This window comes from Pleurodeles waltl, chromosome 1_2 (assembly GCF_031143425.1).
Source record: "Pleurodeles waltl isolate 20211129_DDA chromosome 1_2, aPleWal1.hap1.20221129, whole genome shotgun sequence".
NCBI classification, from domain to species: domain Eukaryota; kingdom Metazoa; phylum Chordata; class Amphibia; order Caudata; family Salamandridae; genus Pleurodeles; species Pleurodeles waltl.
Genome location: NC_090437.1, coordinates 885,127,718 through 885,149,128, shown reverse-complemented (window position 1 = coordinate 885,149,128; position 21,411 = coordinate 885,127,718). Strand labels below are relative to the sequence as shown.

The 21,411-nt window shown below is 46.3% G+C and overlaps 1 protein-coding gene across 3 annotated transcripts in view; it reads left to right on the top strand.

Annotated features, from left to right (window-relative positions):
- The window catches only part of CENPU (centromere protein U), a 427,790-nt gene that overhangs the window by 330,171 nt on the left and 76,208 nt on the right, over window positions 1-21,411 (top strand). For all 3 annotated transcript variants that reach the window (XM_069199521.1, XM_069199511.1, XM_069199530.1), the window contains one exon: window positions 8,767-8,845. In XM_069199521.1, coding sequence (XP_069055622.1) covers window positions 8,767-8,845 — 79 coding nt within the window. The remainder of the gene's footprint in view (window positions 1-8,766; window positions 8,846-21,411) is intronic.

Sequence of the window (21,411 nt, the reverse complement as noted above, 5' to 3'; positions counted from 1 at the left end):
GCCCCTCCCGCCTCCCCTCTCCTCCTCACGTCCTTGTTGCCTGTTTTCCCGCCGCTGCGTCCTCTGCGGCCCCACCCCCCAGCCCTCTCATTCATCAAGTCCTCTCAGCTGCCGCTCCCACCCTCCCCTCCTCTTATGGCAGCATGTGCCAAGACCGCGCCCAGCGCCAGTCCCCCTGGCCCTCGCAGACACACCTACTCCCCCCTCACCCTCCACTCTCTCAACCCAGGCCCCCACCCCACATGCACCCCATCTAGCCCCACACACACTCATGGCCCCTTCACCTACCACACCAGTCACTTCTCCTGCTCCTCATCCCTCACACCACACACCAACCATAGCGACCCCACCTTCAACAAACACAACACCCCAACACAAGACTCACCCACCCTGCCCCCACCAACCAACCCCGCAGCACACCAGCCCACAACTAGAACACACCCCACAACAACACCCTCACGCACCACACCAACGCCACCCACCACAACCACCTCAACTGCCTGCTCCTCAACATCCGCTCCCTTCACAAACATGCCATAGAACTCTGGGACCTCATCATATCACACTCACCTGACATCGCCTTCCTCATGGAAACCTGGACCAACCCCTCCTCAGAACCCGACATAGCCATAGCCACCCCCAAGGGATACAAACTCCAACACAAAGACCGCCTCAACAGGCCAGGCGGTGGCATCGCCATCCTACACAGAGACACCATCAAAGTCCCCACCAGCTCCCAAGACACTATCGACAACACTGAACACATGCAGTTCCTCATCCACATTAACAACTCCTCCACCCTCAGAGGTACACTAATCTACAGACCACCCAGACCACGCCCAGCTTTCTGCGACACCATCGCCAACAGCATCAGCTCGCACGCCCTCACCTCCACAGACTACATCATCCTCGGTGACTTCAACTTTCACTTAGAAAACCTACAAGACCACAACACTACCTCCCCCATAGACAACCTCACCAACCTCGGACTCAAACAACTGGTCACCACACCCACCCACTCAGCAGGACACACACTCAACGCAATTTTCACCGCAAGCCAACACATAGCCTACACCCACACCACCGAAACCCTCTGGACTGACCACCACTGCGTCCACTTCTCCTTCACCAAACCCCCCACACACTACCATAAACACACCACACCCTACCGCATGTTGGACAAGACACAGAACGACTAAACTCCCAACTGGCCCACAACCTCCCTCCCCCTCCCCCACGCCAATGGCCCTAACACAGGAGCACACAACGTCTCCAAATGGATCACTACCTGCGCAGACACACTAGCCCCCCTCAGAAAACACATTGCCACCTGCAACATCAAGAACGCCCCATGGTTCACCCCTGAACTCCAAGACTCCAAGTGCAAATGCCGTAAAGCTGAGAAAATATGCCAACTAGAACCTTCCACAACCAACTTCTCCACCCTCAAAACCACCATTCGCACCCATCATCAACTCATACGCACCGCCAAAAGAGATCACTACAAGACACGCCTTGACATCAACTCTCAAAACAGCAAAGAACTCTTCACCATCATCAATGAACTTGCAAAACCCAAAGCCAGCAACATAGACCCCAAACACACACAGCCCCTATGTGACGCCCTTTCCAACCACTTCCTCCACAAAATCCTGGACATCCACAACAGCTTCATACCACACACACCCCTCACTCACCCAACCCAACCCCCACTCATGACCCCCCCCCCCCACCAAACTCTCCACCTGGACCCCCACCACACACGAAGAAACCGAAAAAAACATGAACTCCATCCACACCGGTTCCCCCTCTGACCCCTGCCCACACCGCATCTACAACAAAGCTAGCCCAACCATCGCCCCCATACTCTGCAACACAATCAACTCCTCTTTCGATTCTGCCACCTACCCAGACCCCTGGAAGCACGCGGAAATCACTGCTCTCCTAAAAAAAAAAACAAGCCGACCCGGAGGTCCTTTCCAACTACCGCCCCATCTCTCTCCTCCCTTTCTCCACCAAGGTTGCAGAGAAATTAGTCAGTGCCCGCCTATCCCACTTCCTCGAAGCAAACAACACTCTTGACCCCTCACAATCCGGGTTCCGCAAAAACCACAGCACGGAAACCGCCCTCATTGCATGCACTGACAACATCAGGACCAAAGTCGACAAAGGCGAGACCGTCGCACTCATCCTCCTAGACCTCTCCGCAGCCTTTGATACCGTCTGCCACCACACACTCCGCACACGCCTCCACAACATAGGAATTCGCCACAAAGCCTTAGACTGGCTCACCTCCTTCCTCACCGACCGGACCCAGAGAGTCCGCCTTCCACTCCAACACTACCAAGATCACCTGCGGAGTCCCCCAAGGGTCCTCCCTCAGCCCCACACTCTTCAACATCTACATGATCACCCTAGCCAACATCCTCTGAGCACACGGAATCACTATCCTCTCCTATGCAGATGATACCCAACTCATCCTCTCCCTCACCCGCAACCACACCACCGCCAAAACCAACCTACACGCTGTTCTCCTCGACACCGCCAACTGGATGACCACTAACCACCTCAAGCTCAACTCAAACAAAACCGAGATCATCATCTTCGGCCCCAAAAAAACCACATGGGATGACTCCTGGTGGCCCACCGCCCTAGGCCCCGCACCCACCCCTGCAAACCACGCACGCAACCTCGGCATCATCCTTGACCCCTCCTTCTCCATGACACAGCAAATCAATGCTCTAACCTCCTCCTGCTTCCACACACTCCGCACTCTAAATAAAATCCTTCAAATGGATTCCCCCAGAAACCAGAAAGACAGTCACCCACGCACTTATCAGCAGCAGACTGGACTACAGTAATGCCCTCTATGCCGGCACCACACTCAAACTCAAACGCAAACTCCAGAGAATCCAGAACACAGCCGCACGCCTCGTCCTGGGCCTCCCCCGCCACAAACGAATCTCACCACACCTCAAATCCCTTCACTGGCTCCACATAGACAAGAGAATCACATTCAAGATCCTCATCCACGCACACAAATCCCTCCACAACACCGGCCCAACCTACTTCAACGAAAGAGTTAACTTCCACACGCAACCTCCGATCAGCCGACCTCGCCCTAGCCACGGTCCCCGCATCCAACGCACCACCACAGGAGGCAGATCTTTCTCCTACCTCACCCCCAAAACTTGGAACTCCCTCCCCACCAACCTTCGCAAAACCAAAGACCTCCTGGTTTTCAGAAAGAACCTCAAGACATGGTTGTTCGATCAGTGACCCCCTCCCTGTCCCCCCCCTGATCTCCCTTCCTCCCCCCAGCGCCTTGAGACCCTCACAGGTGAGTAGCGCGGACAGTTTTTTTTGATTGATTGATTGATAGATAGAAGTTTCATCTAGGCGAAGCATCTCATGCGATCTCCATGTGCACGCTGCGGTCAAAATGGCACCAGGTGTGTTTTCCTGAGGCAACTGAATGGCTGTCACTTAGATGCTGCAGGAATTTGAATAATTGCAGTTATCATTTTGTGTGCTTAGTAAGTGTTCTCTCTCTCTCTCTCTCTCTCATTGTAGTTATAGACATTTTTTGCACTTAGACTTTTCTAATTTTACTTTACAGAGCTGGCACACATCTTTTTTTCAATAATTTTTATTGAGGTTTTATGCTTTACATCCTTTCCAGTTACATATTTATCAAGAAAGGAGCAAACATAGATCTACAGTCTCTTTGTAGCTGTTTTTCTGACATTTGTGGCATCCACAAATGGAAGTTGCTATGGCTTCATTCGAGCTGTATGAGTATGATCAACCCTCATGCAGGTGTATCTTGAAACAGGGTCCAATTAAGTATGATTAGCTCTAGGATCCCCCTAAGGCAGGATGGGGGATGAAGGGACCCTCCTGTAGTTTGTGGGGGAGAACAGGAAACTGGGGAGAAGTTTGGGGTAAGAGAATAAAGGGTGAGCGATAAGTAGCGCTGGCGGGAGTGTCGGTTTCGTATCCAGATGATGGGACTGAGATTGGGACAGTAGTGCGTGCAGTGGGTAAGGGTAGGAAGTGGGGGTGGTCATCGGGGTGCTTCATCTTTTGCATGCTGCCCAGGTAGTGGGGAGAAAGAAAGGGGATAGTGAGAGAGTGTCCCATTAGTGAAGGGTAGGCCTGGGGGGGTACCATTGGATCTGTATCGGAGATCTTCTAATGTCCACTGCATCCCCAGGAGATGAACAGACTGGAGACTATGTGATCTGGGGAGGGGGATTTCCTCTGCAGTTTGGTCTCTGAGCTTTGTGAGCATAGTGTCCCACGCAGTTGAGATGGGGCACCGGCAAATTTGTCTGGATTCTTCCCAGTGTAATGCTGAGATTCCCGCTTCCCTCAGTGCAGCATGGCTTTGTGCCACTGGGGCAAGGTTGGGAAACGTTGGGTCAACAGGCATCTAGCCAGTAGCAGAGCAAGGTTAACGAAGCTGGCTCGTACCTTATGATTTGTCCCCCTTGCAAAAGATGCACAGAGTTGTCGCTTGCCAGGTGTTTAACATTGTTAATTCAGTGACTGTGGCTAGTGTGTTGTGTACGGCTTGCCAGTAGCTAGCTGTGGCGTGACAGGACCAGAGCATATGTTTTAGGTCAGCTTTCAGGGCCCAGCATCTGAGGCATACGAGGTTGGCCGATGGAAACATCCGATTTTGTCTGCGTGTTCTTGGATAGCCACAAGGTGGGGACCAGAAGGTGTGGTGTGCCCCATACAGTATCTGCTGTATGGGCAGCGTGGTCCAACAATACATTGCTTGGATACTCTGAATGTTTTCAGTTCTGGGGAACACAAGAATCGGTCCAGACAGACATGTAGATCGTGGGGGACTGAGTAGTGGGAATGTAAGTGCAGATGTGAGTTGTGCTCACAGAGGCTAAAGTAGATAATACTAATGCTCTCTTGTGGTCGGGTGGTCGACCAGTTAGGCTTATTAAAGGGTAGTGCAAAGCATTTATTGTACACACACAGACAATAGAAGAAGCACACACTCAATGACTTAACTCCAGACCAATGGTTTTTATATATCAAAAAATATATTTTCCTAATTTATTTTTAGAACCACAAGATTCAAGTTGCAGGTAAGTACTTCAATAGTATTTTGTATTTCACACATGTATTTACAGTACTTTGTTTGAAATCGATAAGTTATACAGTTTTTGAATGATTGGCAATAATCTGTTTTAAAAATGGATACTGCAATTTTCAATAACAGTTCCTGGGGGGAAGAAATGTTAGATTGTTTTACTGGTAAGTAAAACACTTACAGTTTCAGTCTCTGGGTTTTAGGAAGTCCACCGATTGGGGTTCAGGTTAACCCCAAACACCCACCAACACGCGGCGGGCTGGGTGCATAGGTCAAAGTTGAGCAATTTAAAGTGGGCTCCTATGGAGACAGGGGGTACTCGGAATCAGGCCTGCCTGCAAGTAAGTTCCCGCGGCTTGGAAGGCAAAGCAGGGGGGATTAAAGGAGCATTGGAGGGGCCACAAGTAGGCACCAAACACACACCCTCAGGGGCAGCCTGGTGCAGGGTAGAAACAGGATGTCGGGATTCCAATGCTGGTCTATGAGGAGACACCGGGGGTCACTCAGAGGCTGAAGGCGAGGTCCAGGGGGTGTCTGGGGCACACCAGTGGTCGAACAGGGAGGAGGGCCACCTGCTGAACGTAGATGCACCGGGGGTCGGTTTCTTCAAGCCCTGGGGGCTGCGGGTGCAGTGTGTCTTTAGGCATTGGATAACTTCATCCAGAGCTTCGCGGTCAGGGGGGTCCTCGGGATTCCCTCTGCAGGCATTGTCATGGAGGAGTGGAGATCTCAACCCAGGGTGGGCACTTGTTCACTCTTGCTGGGTGGACCACCTGGGCATGGGCTGTTGGCGTCTGGTGCACAGGGGCAGGACTCACGCATCTGGAGTGAGGTGGGAGTCCTTGGTTGTTGGATTTTTTTTAGACAGAGCCGCTGTCCTCAGCAGTTCTTGGTCCTTTTGGGTGCAGGGCAGTCCTCTGGAGTTGGGCAGTGGTCGCTGGTCCTGCTGGACGTGTCGCTGATCTTTTGCAGGTTCTTTGAAGCAGGAGACAGGCCGGTAGGGCTGGGGCCAAAGCAGTTGTCATCTTCCTTTTTCTCTACTGGGGGTTTCAGCTAAGCAGTCCTTCTTCTCCTTGTAGGTTGCTAGGAATCTGGTGAGCTGGGTTCAGGGAGGCCCTTAAATCCTAGATTTAGGGGCGTTTTAGGGGTCAGGGAGCAGTAGCCAATGGCTACTGTCCCTGAGGGTGGCTACACCCTCTTTTTGCCCACTCTAAAATCCTATTGGCCACTGTACTCCAAACCAAGATAGAGGATTCTGCAGGGCGGGGGTCACCTCAGCTCTGGACACCTTAGGAGTGGTCCTGGCTGGATTGGCCACTCCTCCCTGTTTTCCCTAATTTTCCTGCCGGACTTGCCGCCAAAAGTGGGGCTTTGTCCAGGGGACGGGCATCTCCGCTAGCTGGAGTGCCCTGGGGTACTGTAATCTGAGGCTCGAGCCTTTGAGGCTCACTGCCAGGTGTTACAGTTCCTGTTGGGGAGTAAGTGTGAAGCACCTCCACCTAGGACAGGCTTTGTTTCTGACCGCATACTGCACAAAGGGACCCCCACCCCATGTGGTCAGAAACTTGTCTGAAAGTGTCAGACTGGGACAGACCAGTCAGTCCTACACTAGCAGTTTGGCTACCATACAGGGGGCATCTCTAAGATGCCCTCTGTGTGCATTTTTCAATAAATCCACACTGGCATATGTGTGGGTTTATTGTGCTGAGAAGTTTGATACCAGACTTCCCAGTATTCAATGAAGCCTTTATGGAGCTGTGGAGTTTGAAATGGCAAACTCCCAAACCATATCCTCAATATGGCTACACTGCACTTACAATGTCTAAGAATGGACTTAGACACTGTAGGGACATATTGCTCATGCAGCTATGCCCTCTCTGTGTGATAGTGTACCCTGCCTTAGGGCTGTAAGGCCTGCTAGAGGGGTGACTTACTCATGCCACAGGCAGTGATTTGTGGGGTTGGACCCTGAGAGGGGTGCCGTCGAATTAGTCTTTTTCTCCTCACCAGCACACACACACGCTGAGGGGTCCTCTAGGGTGGCATAATACATGCCACAGCCCTTGGAGACCTTCCCTGGTCACAGGCCTCTTGGTACCATGGGTACCTTTTTACAAGGGACTTAATTGTGTGCCAGGGTTGTGCCAATTGTGGAAACAAAGGTACAGTTTTAGGGACAAAACACTGGGGCTGGGGCCTGGTTAGCAGGGTCCCAGACCACTTTGAATCAAAGTTGGCATCAACACTAGGCAAAAAGTGTGGGGGGGAACCATTCCAACAGTGGCACTTTCCTACACACATTCTTATAGTCACACCCTAGTATCTAGGAGAGACCCACCTATCGGATCAGCACGTCAGAGTGTGGCCGAGAATTATGCTTGGTCCAAATTAGGGGCATATATGCTACCCAGGACAACTTGGTCTCTATCTAGCCGGCCTTCTACGAACACTTATCTTCCCTCCTTATCAGTTACTGTGTTGTGAACTTGAAAGATCCTGAGTAGGGCTTCTCGGACATATGCAGAGTGTGGTAAGATAAATTGTCATATTTTCATTGATGATTCAGAGGAGAACTTGGAATTATGGACAAGTATTCCTTTAAAAAAAAAACAAAAAAAAAACTGGTTCAGAAATTATTTTCTATTCATTTGATTATATCTGTTTGTGACCTGTGTGTCTAGGGGTTCAGTTCAGTGGCCAAAGCAAATTATATATATATATTCCATCGCATAGTATCACAGAGAAAAAGGCAAGCAAGAGAAATAAACAAAAGAGCCAGGAAACAAATGCTGGGTAAGTCATATCGACAAATGTAATACAATATTAAAATAATGTAACAAACAAAATATAAGCTTATCAGCAGCACCAGTAATTGCCCTCACAGTTACCTCTCCTTGTGTGGACATGCCATGGTTCACCTTTCCTAAAGCCCTCAGATTGCCCGTGGTTAGACTTATTACAAACATTCCTCCCATCACCTTTTGTGCGTTTTCTGACTGAAGCGTATCAATATATGGAAGATACCAATACTGAAGAACTAGAATTACAGGTGAGTAGCTATGTTTGTTTGATTTGTGGTTAAAGCTGAGAATGCCTGCTTGTTGTCCGAGAATGCTAGGTTGTGATTCAGGGTCAGGGATTTTGTCTTTTGTCTGTGTTGGGTGAACTCCTCATAACCTACTCACCCCACTTTATAATTTGTCTGGACACAGCTAAAAACAACAGCTAGGCAGACAAATTATGAGAGTTACTTCGTAAATCGAACACTGGTTTCAATTTGCTTTACTTCTACTCTGGGACTATTTCATTGATGGCAGAAGGTTTCTTGGCTTTAATTGCTTTCCTATGTATTCTGATTAGATTGCATTTGTACCAAATTACTTGCTTCATGTCATTAAGCATGAGGAATCTCGCTGAAATGGAACAGCTTGTTCAGGATTAGTTTGAAATTAAAGCACAGCTGTCAACAGTAAATAGCATATTGAAATATGATGTCAAATCTCATTTTTGTCAATGGGTTATTCTGAAGTTCAGTTAAGAAATCGAAGACTGATTTGGTTACACTCCTCGAGTGGTAACTACTTACCAAAGAAAGCACAATTTCCTATTACTAGTTTTAGCTTTCATAACATGATTGTTTTTATCTTTAGACGCAAAGTGGAATCTGATGTGTGCATGAGGACCGTTGACAGCTTCCTTTCTAGTTTAAAGAAACAGCTGACTGGTACTGTAAGTAGCCCTTAACACAAAATTTTTAATTGGAACAGAATTGCAACATCCCTACAGTACAGCTGACAATATCATCACCCTCTATCTGCTGGTTTCGAATTAGCTTGCTGTAGATTATTTCTAAATATAACTTTAAATGAATGTTGCTAAAGAACAAATAAATATAAATGTTTCCTTTATTCGGGATTTCTTTACTTTAAATCTTAAGAAACGTAATTTTAATGTAAATATGTTAAACATAATTACATATTTTATTAAAAAATAAGTTGATAATGCTGGAGTATTTATTTTATTCTACATTTAAAATTATTTAAAATTAATTTACATTAATATGTTCTCATTAAAATGTTTGGTTTAATACATTTTGAAACTTTTCCCTATACTTTACCTTAGGGTAGCCGTCACCCTGATGGCGAAGATCTCTGCCTGTGTTTTAAAAGTTAGACGTAGTAACTTTATACTTGTAAATTATGCTCCACCCTCTGAATTCAGGGAGTGGGGACATTTAGGTCTACACCAGTGGTCTTCAAACTTTTTTATGCCGCGCCCCCCCAGTTGAAAAATAAAAATCATTGGGCCCCACTCAGAATTTTTCACAATTATTTTAGAAAGATGCCAATGTTTAAATAGGTATAAACCTATTTAAACATTGCAGTTAGGTACCGTTACCTTTTTATAACTGCAATAACATGCTTCTGCTTGAAACAAAGGCATGTTATCTGTATAATATTTCTTTTGGCTAGAGTTTGGCGCCCCCCCTGGGATCACTTGAGGCCCCCCAAGGGGGGCCCGCCCCCCAGTTTGAAGACCTCTGGTCTACACTGTTTAACCTTACACTCGCAAATGGTGAATAGCCAAAAGTAGTAAAGTTGCTTTAAAGTGTACGAATAAATGTACATATGTAGATTTACTCATGTGTAAGCTTACCTTTATGACTAGCCCTCTTAATTCTCATCTAGAGGAATCCTCATCATAGTCATAGGAACACTTTATTTGATATATATCTATTTATATGTATTCACTAAAAACCAAAGTATGCACAAAACCATGAAAATTCAGCAGTTATAGGTAGTTATCTCAAGTAATTATAACTTGTGTCCTTAGGTGACTATAACTCGTGCCCCCGCCATGCACAGTTTTTTCATCAATAATTTTACAGCAAATTTTACACTGATATTATCAATGATGTCATATATGTTATGAGTGATGTAGTATGTGGGGAATTGACAGTGCATGGAGAGGGAGCAAGTTATTGTTACCTTAGGGTACGAGTTATAGTTACTTGAGATGACTGTAACCATAACTGCTGAATTTCTATGGTTTTGTTCTTGTAAAATGTGAACCTGACTATAACATCCTTGTAATATTTGTTTTTAGTGAATTTCCAAGGCTTTTAAAATGTAATTTCTATAGATAACGTCCCTATAACTTTGTTTTTTTTCTGTTAATTTCTGTGTTTTTTTAACATAAAGAAATATTTCATTACAATATATAAAACGAACCTGCACGGTGGGGAGGTTGGCCCCAAGCCATGCTCCCAGCACCCACATGCAGCCAACCCCTCACTGCACATGGCCTTCGGCCGTGTGCGGCAGAGGTTGGTCATGGGGCATGGCCTGCATGTAGGCCCTATGGCCAACCCCCCAAAGGCACTCAACCTTGGTGGAGGGGTACGCAGCCCTACTCCTTGGGACCCCATCTCCATGGCCTACCACCTTTTTTGGGGGTAGGGTGGGTATGTGGCCCTCATCCCTAGCCATTTGGCTCCAGGGACCCCATCCCTGGGGCCCGCCCATTAACTAAAGCGGAAGGGGTGCAAGCAGTCCCACTGCAGGGCCAATATTGGCCCCAGGGACCCCACCACCTGGGGTCTGCCCAGTAACTAAAGCAAGTGGGGGGCATGCAGCCTCCCTCCCCGGGCCCTATATTGGCTCCAGGGACCCCATCCTCTAGACACTAAATGGGAAAGGAGCAATATTGGCCCTGGGATCTCCTTGTCGCGGGGCTTGGCCAGACAGTGAAAGGGGAAGGGGGCAAGCAGCCCCCCCCCCTTCCTCCAGGACCTATCCCCCAGGGCCTGGCCACTATATGGTGGGTACCCCGGAGCCCATCCAGGGCACCCCCTGGCTTGTTCTTGGAGGCCATTGCCCCTGCTGCCTCAGCCGGCTCCCAGCCTCTTGAGGGAGCTGCATTGCTCCCATCTGCAAGGAGCAGCTTAGAATGCTGCTCACGGAGGGTGGGAGCAATGTTTTCATTTGTTTCTACAGCTGGCAAGAAAACAGATGAAAGTCCGCACCAAGTGAGCAGGAGCATTTTGCATGCTCCTGCACACTTGGAGTAGATTTACTGTTTGCTCTTGCTTGGCAGGATCTGTCAAATAGCTCCTGCCAAGTGAGAGCAAGCAAGCATGTCCAGAATGTGGGAACCTTGGGACATAGAGAGGCGGCCCTGCAGGGTCACGGTTCCCAGAGCTATTAATGGCTCTAGGAGGAGGGCTGCGTGGCCCTTGTCCTTTTAAACTGCATGGCTGTGCCCTGCGGAGGTGGTGGTCCCCGGGTCCAAGAACGCCTGTGGATTTGGGGGGGGGGGGGGTGCACGGCTCTCCTCCCTGTTCTTTAGAGCTACATTGACCCTGGCAGTTGGTGGTCCTTGGGCCAGAAATGGCCATGGAGGGGGTCCCCCTCCTCCACTTGTTTAAACGGCCTTGCCCCGGGGAGGTGGTGCCCCCCGGGGCCAAAATAGGCCTGGGGAAGGGGGGTTGTGCTTGCCCCCTCCCCAACATCTATAATTACTACACGCCCAGGACCTTGCCCACTCGAAGGTATATAGAAAACAACTGCAGCAACCCAAGTTTAAAAAAATATTTTTTACTGTATTTGGGATCCTCCAAGATTTTGTGGAGACATTTAAAAAAAAAAATAATTTTTGGCCCCACCACCAGTCCTTGGGGGTCAGAGTATTTCTAACCTGCTCCCTTGCTTAATTGTTCATGTTTTTTCTTGGGACTCAGCTGAGTCTGAGTCCCAAGATTATTGCCAGCACTTCCTGGTTAAAGTGATGTCAGCCGCTCAGATCTCACCATGAGATCTGTCGGCTCTGTGGAGGATTTGCGTCCCTAGATATCTATATTTCTTTTTTTTTTAATACTCCAAAACTACTGAACAGATTTACACCAAATTACAACAAGCCTTGGCAAAGCCAATAGGTCTCATCTATACAAGAGCTATTGACTTTGGAAATGTGTTTTGCTATGTTGTACACCAGTGTGGCTCCTTTTCAGCATGGCTAAAACTTAGTGATGTGGGGTGTCAGAGTGGAGTGGGGGAGTAGAGTATTGTAGAGTGGATTTGATTCACTGGCATAGAGTGGAGTAGGAGGATTAGAATTTTGTAGAGTTCAGTAGAGGGAAGTTGGATTCAGTTGCATATAGTGGAGTGGGGTTGAATAGGGTGGAGTGGGTTGGAGTGGAATGAGGTAGGGGGTGGATTGGATTGGAGTAGAATGCTGTGGATGTTACTGAGGTAGAGTAGAATGGGGTGGATTTGTGTGGGGTGGATTGTAATGGGGTTAGGTGGATGGGTTTGGGGTGGATTCAAATGTGGTGGATTAGATTGGATTGGGTGGGTTGTTTGAATTGGAGCAATAAGTGTGGGATGGGGTGGATTGGAATAGAGTGGAGTGAGGTGGATTACATTTGAATGGAGTGGGGTGGATTAAATTGGACCGGAGCGGGGTATATTGGATTGGATTGGAGTGGGTGGATTTGAGTGGCGTGGGATGGGTTGGGCTGGATTGGATTACGGTGGGCTGGATAGATTGGAGTGGGGTAGACTGAACTGGGGTTGGGTGGTTCGGATTGGGATAGAGTGGGTGGACTGGAGTAGAGTGTGGTGGATTGGAGTGAGTGGGTGGATTGAAGTGGGGTGGAGTGGATTGGATTGGGTTGGGAGTGTGGTGGGCTGAACTGGACTGGGGTGGGGTGGATTGTGGTGGGGTGGATTGGAGTGGAGTGAAATGGGGTGGGTGGAGCGAATGAGGTGGAACAGATTGAGTGGGGTTGATTGGATGGTGGGGTGGATTAGGGTGTGGAGGGGTTGATTGGATTGAGCATGGTGGATTGCATTGGGGTAGATTGGGTGGGATGGATTGCATTGGGGTGGGATGAAATGGATTGGGGTATTGGATTGGTGTGGGGTGGATTGGAGTGGGGTGGATTGATTGGAAAGGGGTGTAGTGTATTGAAGTGGGGAGATTAAAGTGGTTTGGAGTGGGGTGGATTCGACTGGAGTAGGGTGGAATAATGTGGACTGGATTGGACTGAGTGGGGTGGATTAAAGTGGATTGTATTGGAGTAGGGTTTATTGGATTTAGGTGGGTTGGATAGTGGTGGAGTGGAGTAGGGTGGGATGATTGGAGTGAGTGTGATGAGTGGGGTGGGTTGGATTGGAGTAGGGTGGGTTGGATTGGAGTAGGGTGGATCAGAGTGGGGTGGACTGGACTGGGGTGGATTGGAGTGAGGTGTATTGGACTGGAGTGGGGCACATTGGACTAGGCTGGATTGGGGTGGATTGGTGTGGGGTGGGCTGGGTTGTATTGGGGTGGATTGTGGTGGATTTGAGTGGAGTGGGTTGGATTGGGTTGAGGTGGATTGGATTGGAGTGAGGCAGATTATTTTGTATTGGAGTGGGTTGTTTGGGATTGTAGTGGGGCAGGCTGTTTTGGATTAAAGTGGGCAATACACATGAAAGAGGCAAATTATACAAGAAGATATTATATTTTAGACGCACACTTCAAAGCACACAGCATACTAGGGGCTATGCCATATTGCACATGTAAATGCATTTTATGTCAGGTGTTAGCACTCTGTTTTGTTTTGCAAGATGTTCGGCCCAGTGTAATGTTTTACTCAGCGTAGCAGCGCTGTGTACATCAAATTATGCTTCATAATTAATACATACTATTAACGTATTTTCTCCTGGAGGCTGTGGGCAATATCAAAATGGCTCATCGCCTTTCCCTCCCAGGCAATGAAAGACATTATTAGTTTGGCTATCATCCTCGGTGGATGGATGCAACTTTGGCAACCAGGCCTATATGAACATTCGTTCTGTTTGTGTTCTGCTGTTAATTTGAAAACAGCAGGCTTTTTTCTCTAAGAAAATCGCAATTTCTGATCCCCTTCTTTTTACTAATTATTCTAATTACAAGTTCAAACCAGAGAAGGTAGCCTGTGGTGTTTTGTGAACCCTGGACATCAGATTTCCCAGTTTGCTTTCTAGTCACATGAGACTACTGTGCCTAATTGAGAGGAAGGCAACTATGTAGGTTTGTTTTAGCCCCATCACAGACAGGAGTGGATGTTCCCCGGAATAAGTTTGAATTAAGTTTTTATTTAAGCACTGAAGAAATACTAACTTTAAACACATTGATGCTATTGTGTTAGATACACTTTTAACAGTTTGTTTTATGGAATCATATTAGCAGGGTTAGTGGTATATGTTTGCTTATGTTCTTTTTGACCTTCGTGATCAAAAAAGATGGGAGCAAATGTGTGTAATTAATAGCTCAATGTGATGGAGAAATGTATTCTAGAACTGAATTTAATAGGTTAAAAAGAACAAAATAGTACCTCGATCAAGCCGGGAGCAGCAGATGGTTTCCAATTAAGCTGAATCAATCAGTCTTTGGTCACTGCTCCACACACTGGAACAGAAATTATGCCAGGCGTGCCTTGACGAATTACGAGGCTGTAAACCAGAGTGCCAGGCAAGCCATCAAATGGTGAGCGACAGGCGGGCTCCAAGCCCTTTACTGTGCACAACAAAGACTCGCAAACAAGACACATACACTAGCACATGCACTCGCACGCTCAACCCTAAAAGGGGGCGTTTCTCGACCAAGAGATAGCTTTCTGCCAAATTTGTTTTATTCTGTCCAGGCATTTGGGCTGTAGTTGTGTCTAAAATCTCTATGGGAAATGGCGTGGGGAAAAACGTTTTGGGAACCCCCCTTTTCTCGCCCCTCACTTGATAAATCAGCCTAAAACTTTCCACACAGCAGTTAAAATGACTTGCGTACCAATTATGAAAATTTTTAGAACATTCATCAAACGATGCCAAAGTTATTAGCAAAACAAACAATGCTTTTCCTATGGAAAGTATGTCCTAACTAGAAATACTTACTGGCGACCTCTGAGAAAAATAAAGGGGCACTAGAAAAGTGGGAGGGGGGGTCCCAAAACAAAAAATCCCCATGCATTTTCCATAGACTTCTTTAAGGGAGTTTGTAGAAAAAACATCTGGACAAAATTACACCAGGTTCAGCAGCAAGCTAGATCTTGGTACGCAGATTGTGCTTTTTGTGGTTTGATGTAAATCTGTTGAGTAGTTTTTGAGAAATTAAAGGAAAACATAGTTGTATATTTTGGCAGTTGGGCCACAAAGTCTGCTCCAAACTAACAGTAACTTCAAAAATGCTCCTGCCCGCGGGGAGCAGAGTTTAGATTTCATTCCACGCCCACAGTGATTTGGTTCCGCCCGTAGGTAGCAGTATTTTAGCTGCATCCTGTGGGCAGGAGCAATGCTGGCTCCCACTGGACTCAGGGAGCCAGCTGGGGATGCGGGTATTGGCACTTGCCCTGCAGCCCCTAAAACTGTGGGCTCTTCTTGGATAAATAAGCAGGTGAAGAGCCATTCTGGCACTAATGCTTGTTTCACTGAAATAAAAACCTCAACAGGAAGCAATTACAAATATAAACATAGCAGGTACCCATATGGGGAAATGGCAGGACACGATTTGCACTTGCCAACCTACACTGTCCATTAAGTGAGGGAGGGTTGGGTGCCCCCAATGTCGAACTTTATTTTACTGCAGCGCAATTGCAATGGGTATTGAACTGGATACACAGGCCTGAATCGGCGGAGGCTGCGTGGGTCAATACACAGTTACATGGAGTACCAATACTCACATAGCTGTCGAATAACATGGTGAAGGGCGTCACTGGTAATCCCTTAATGACAGCTGCTCATGCCTGCTGGAGACGTTATATACCAAAAGGGCAGCATGAGGTCTCCATACTCACCCCTCCTCCCCTTGGGGCAGTTACCGGGGAGCGTTAATTCGAATAGAACCTACTCTGCGGCCGCTTGGGTGGAGGTAGGAATATTAACTGTAGGTGATTGCTTTGAGGATGGTGCTTTGATGACATTTGAGGCGGTAAAAGATCTCACGTCGATGGGGCCAGGTCAATTTATAGCATACTATTCTATATGCCACTTAATAAAGAAGGCGTGGGCCTTACAAACCTCTACAAAGCTTTGAACAGAACTCCCGAAAATGGTCTGGAGAACTCGAGAGGGCGGTGGAACGCTGTTCTCCCGAACCCGTTATCTCCGGAGGAATGGTCTCATGCTCTTGATCAGGCCCGGCAGGTATCGCAGAACCCTAGGTTTCGCTACACCCAATTCAATTTCATACATCAGACGTACCTTTCGCCATCCCGTTTAAGGCGCATGTTCCCTGCGTCCGATCCATTATGCCCCCGTTGTGGTTCCCCGTTGGCCCACTTCTATCATATGGTATGGGAGTGCGGCCCCCTGGGGGAGACTTGGCGAGAGGTGGTAGCAGATATATCTGATATTATGGACCATTTGTTCTTGCCAAAACCTAGATATTTTTTATTGGGTATTAGAACTAGAAACAAACAACACATATACATTCATAGATTTGCAGGTCTAGCACTCATAATGTACAAAAGACTGATTGCAATGAACTAGAAGGCCCCCAGGGCGCCTGAGATTAAGACGTGGCGAGCCGTGACACTACGTTGGCCATGGACGGAGACTCGAGTGCTATGCATGTTACGAGACAGAGGTCAGACCCGCACGGGACATGACGCCTGGGAAGCATTTGTCACTAGACTAGAGGTTAAAAATGACGAGCGCCCGCCGTGAATCTGACAGAGCACTCGTGTAGCAGAGGGGGCATGTTGCTGCGCTGCCTGCCCCCACCTTCTGCACTATTCTTTCTTTCCCTCCCTTGAAAGACACACTGGACGGGGGGGGGGGCACAAGAGGGGGGGCCTGTTCACCGCTGTGAGAGTGCATTGAGACAACCACACATAATATACCCAGAAAGAACACAAAGGGAGGCTGATGTTTAGACCGATCAAATCACGGGCTGAATGACGATGTCGCGATAGAGGTATCAGTCACCAGAAATTACCACAGGGTTATGTAACCATAATAATAGATATGATAGGCAACAAGATAAAACTCACACATTTCATGAAAACAAATATTTGGGATGCATGATACATGCACTACAATCCACCATTACACGGTTGTTGGAAAGTGGGGTTAACGGCTCCACCTCATGGACAAGATTGCATATGTACCAACAGATATCTGTGCAGTTGTTTATTGTCAAATGGAAATCCTAATATTCGGATCCAGACCTAGTTTGTTATTTTCCTATTATGATATCATGTAACGGCTGTTATCCTGATGTTTTGTTGCTTGTGTTCACTGTTGAATGCTTGCGCTAAAAACAATAAAACAGATATTAAAAAAAAAAAAAAAACATAGCAGGTGCCCCAGATGACGCTCTGATTCTGTAAAGAGCAAATCATCCTAATTTCTTGCGCTTGGCCAAGGCAAAGCAATTGTGTTTTCTCTGCAATTGCACTCAGTAAAATAATCTGAAATCCTTGATGGAGGAGAATGCATTATTGCTCTATTTGGAGCAGAATCTCTTCCGTAGTGACTGTGATGAGTGTGTTCTTTTTTGTCATCACCTGGTGAGAGCCTCGTTCTTCCTTTAAATTACTTTGAGTATGCACATGCGCAAAATTACCTAGAAGATCTGCCTGTTTGGCCCCACCCTGTATACGTTAGTGGTATGTGATGCTCTTCCTGCATTTTTCTAAGTTGATGAACAGCTAACCAAAAGGTTCCCGAGGCAGAAGAATATGAGCACATTGGCGCCAAACAAAGAAGCACTTCATGTAATTCAGAGGAATCACCCCAAGCCTTTGGCCGTGGCACGTGCGTGGGGGGGCGCATTTATATGTGGTAATTAAGTATTACTTCACTTGAAATGGGTTTTTTTTTAAACTAGAAATTCATTGGAAAAAAACTGAGGTTAAAGTAATTTTATACTTAAGTGAATTTGTTAAGGTAAAAATTAATGTTTTGAACTGAACAAAACCACAGACATTTAGCAGTCATAGTTAGCAACACTAACTATATCTTGCGTCCCTTCTGTGCACTGCTTATGACATCACAAATGACATCACTCATGACATCTCAAAAGACACCATTGATGACATCACTCATGACATCATCCAAACTTCATTTTCACACAATTTGCTCTATAAATTAGTATGCTATTAGAGGCCTGACAATAATTACAAAATAGCTCATGAGAAAATCACCCATTACTACTGCTACCACACATACAACTCACCTTGATGTTGAAAACAAGTATTATATGCAACATCGAGCCTACAGCATATACTTAACAGGTGGTATAAATCAAATTCACAATCAACCACAGATATACGAGAAACACTCATTGACTGGTTTGTTCAATATCTATACAATTGTTGACAGGAAGCCAAAATAGTGAATGATACTTCAGAATAAAATAGCCTCCAGCATACACCTTTAATCTGTATGATACCCATGACACTCACTGAACCTATATTGAGAAATATACTCAATATGAGTAGTGAAGTGGGTATGCTATTAGTATTCACTCTGTGGAGAGACTACTCTGTACCATACCGTTTAGAACCAGTGAAACTCTCATGAGAAATACACCACAAAGTATTAAAAAGAATCTACAAAGAACAGTATACACTCTATGCAGTAGTGGTAAAAAAAGACACCAGTTGCTAAAAATAACCAAGATCTTAAAGTGCTAAAGATTATACTACCTGTAGCCTTCATAATGTGGTGATAACTTCACAGATACCTATCTTCTGAAGCAAACTAGGCACACATACATAGGTTAGTACGTGGTGCACACAGTCTATGTTAAGCATAAATTATCATGCTGACACGATTCGGTCTGGTATCTTAAGGCTGCCTTACAAAAGTTAGTATCTACTATGTAGAAACTTTCCCTGGATCAACAACCTCATGTATTTTTTGATTCCTCATGTCAGGCTTCACATGAGGCCATTGTAGCAGTGCTTGGATGACCAATGGAGGAGCTTATGAGCAGCTGAAACTGTTCTATTTAGTGATAAAGTGTCAGTCGAAGGTTTTGCTGAAAGGAGTTCCTTTTCATCAAGGCCTCCCAACACACAGTTGTCAAAGATGCTTCTGTTCTGGGATGTGTTGATTCCTTACATTATATGCCTTCTACAACTAGCAAGGGCTAGGCTGCAATTTTAATCAATTAAGCTATACCCTGCCGCAATCACTGCCTGTAGAAACTCTCCTTAACAAACCTCTCTTTTTAGAATTCCTGTTGTGAAAGGTCTCTTTGAGGGTATTAAGAAAGTAAAAGTCCCAGCTCCACCTCAGGAGTTAACCAGTTCCTGTTTCAGGTCCACATTTTGAACCTGTACATAAAGCAGCCTTCCGCCATTTGATATGGAAATCTGCCTTTTTGGTGACTTTTACCTCTGCTTGTGAGTGAGTGAGATTTAGGCATTGCGTTCCCAGGAACCTTACACTGTCCGCCCTGCCTATTGGTATGGGTTTGCTAGTCTATTAAGTGTTAATGACTATTGATGAGGATCCCCTGGAGGAGAAAAGAAAGTTAATTATCTGTAATCCTAATTCTCCACCAGTAGATCTTAAATCATCCCTTGTCATCAGGCTGGGAATCCCAGGTAACTTGAAAAAGAAGTGAACTGTATTGAAATGGCCATATATTAATCCTTTGAATATGGATCACAGGCAGGCATTATTAGGCTACAAGCAAGCATTCTCCACAAACCAAACAATTAAGTTACCTGTAACTCTAGTTCTCCAGGCTTGGTAACTTTCATCTATTGATAAGCTTGAATCATTTCCCGGCATCAGACTGGGATTCCCTGCTAAATTTAAAAAGCAGTACAGTGTTAAAATTGCCATATCCCTCAACAAACAGTGTTTGTTTAGTATTGTATCCGCCACATTTGAAACAACCCAAACTTCAGCCAATGAGGTGGAAGTGCTGTACACTCCTTTTCCATCTACAGGTCACCTTAGTTCAGATTTCTACCACATGCCATAAGTGAGGGAGTCCCGGAGTGGAGCACTGCTATTACCTCTCTACGGCGCCAGATGTACAAACAGAAGGAATAGTGATTTTATCCCAATTGATATTTGGAAATTGCTATTCCTTATGTATAAAACATTTTGTTTCACATTTGCGAGTCCTAAGGGGTTGCAAATTGACCAACCTCATGGATATTAATGAAGTAGGTGCAATTTGCGACCCATTAGGAATCGCCGCATTCACAGGGATGGGGGGCCTTGTCTGTGACTGCTTTTAAATAAAGCAATCAATTTTTTTATTCATTCCATTTCCTTAAAGGAAACAGGGATGCATTTAGAAAGAAAGCAATAAAACTTTGAAGTTCCATTTTTTAAGAACAGGCAGTGGTTCGTAGGACCACTGCCTGCTCTTAAAAAATGTTTTTTCAACATTCACAAAGGAGAAGGTGTCCCAATGGGACCCCTTCCAATTTGCAAATGCATTACCACCAACTTTAAGTTGGTGGTAAAATATCAACGTTTTGCAACTGCATTTTGGTCGCTAAACCTTGATACATAACACTGGAAAACGCTATTTGGAAGGGATGCCCTAAACGTGCCCCTTCCACATAGCGATTTCTACACCCAAACTGCAATTCTGGAGAATCACAGATTGAGTGTTTGTACATTTGCAACAGCATTTTTGCCTTCGCAAATGGCCCAGTTTTGGCAAAAATGCTTCGCACATGTTGCCTTGTGTCCTTATCCTGATACTTTCCTAGTCTTCCTTGGACATCATCCAGTCCTAACTTAAGCTTTCAGCATTTTGTAAGTTTTTGTGGGTGGGGCGGGGGGAATTTTGTGATACATTCCATCTTTCTGGACTTGGGCAAAATCCCTTATTATCAATTGCCATCATGACTGACAAGAAGAGATCTTTCTTTAAACTATGCTCAGGCTGTGGACAGAAGAAAATCTACAGATGACCACACATGAGAAGTGCATTTGTGAACTACGTGGCCTGACAGAATGGTCTCAATACTGGGTCACTTGTGCGGGTGAGCTTTATCAACATGGGGAGCTCATTACCTTTGATAATTTCTCCTCTATGTTTGGAATATCAGGGGGGCCAATTCCTCCTTTACCAGGCTGTTACGTTGACCATACGTGCCCACTGGCATACTGGTATGGCAGAGCCCCCACGCCACCAAGGATGCTGAATCCTATGTACTACTGGGGGCTGGGTTAAGGCGGTGACCAATCTCTATCAAGCATTGAGGAACGGTTTTGTACCCATGTTGAATGACCTCCGGGACTCATTGGCAGAAGACTCAAGGCTTCTGATCGCAGATGTGTACTGGGCCAAAATACTCT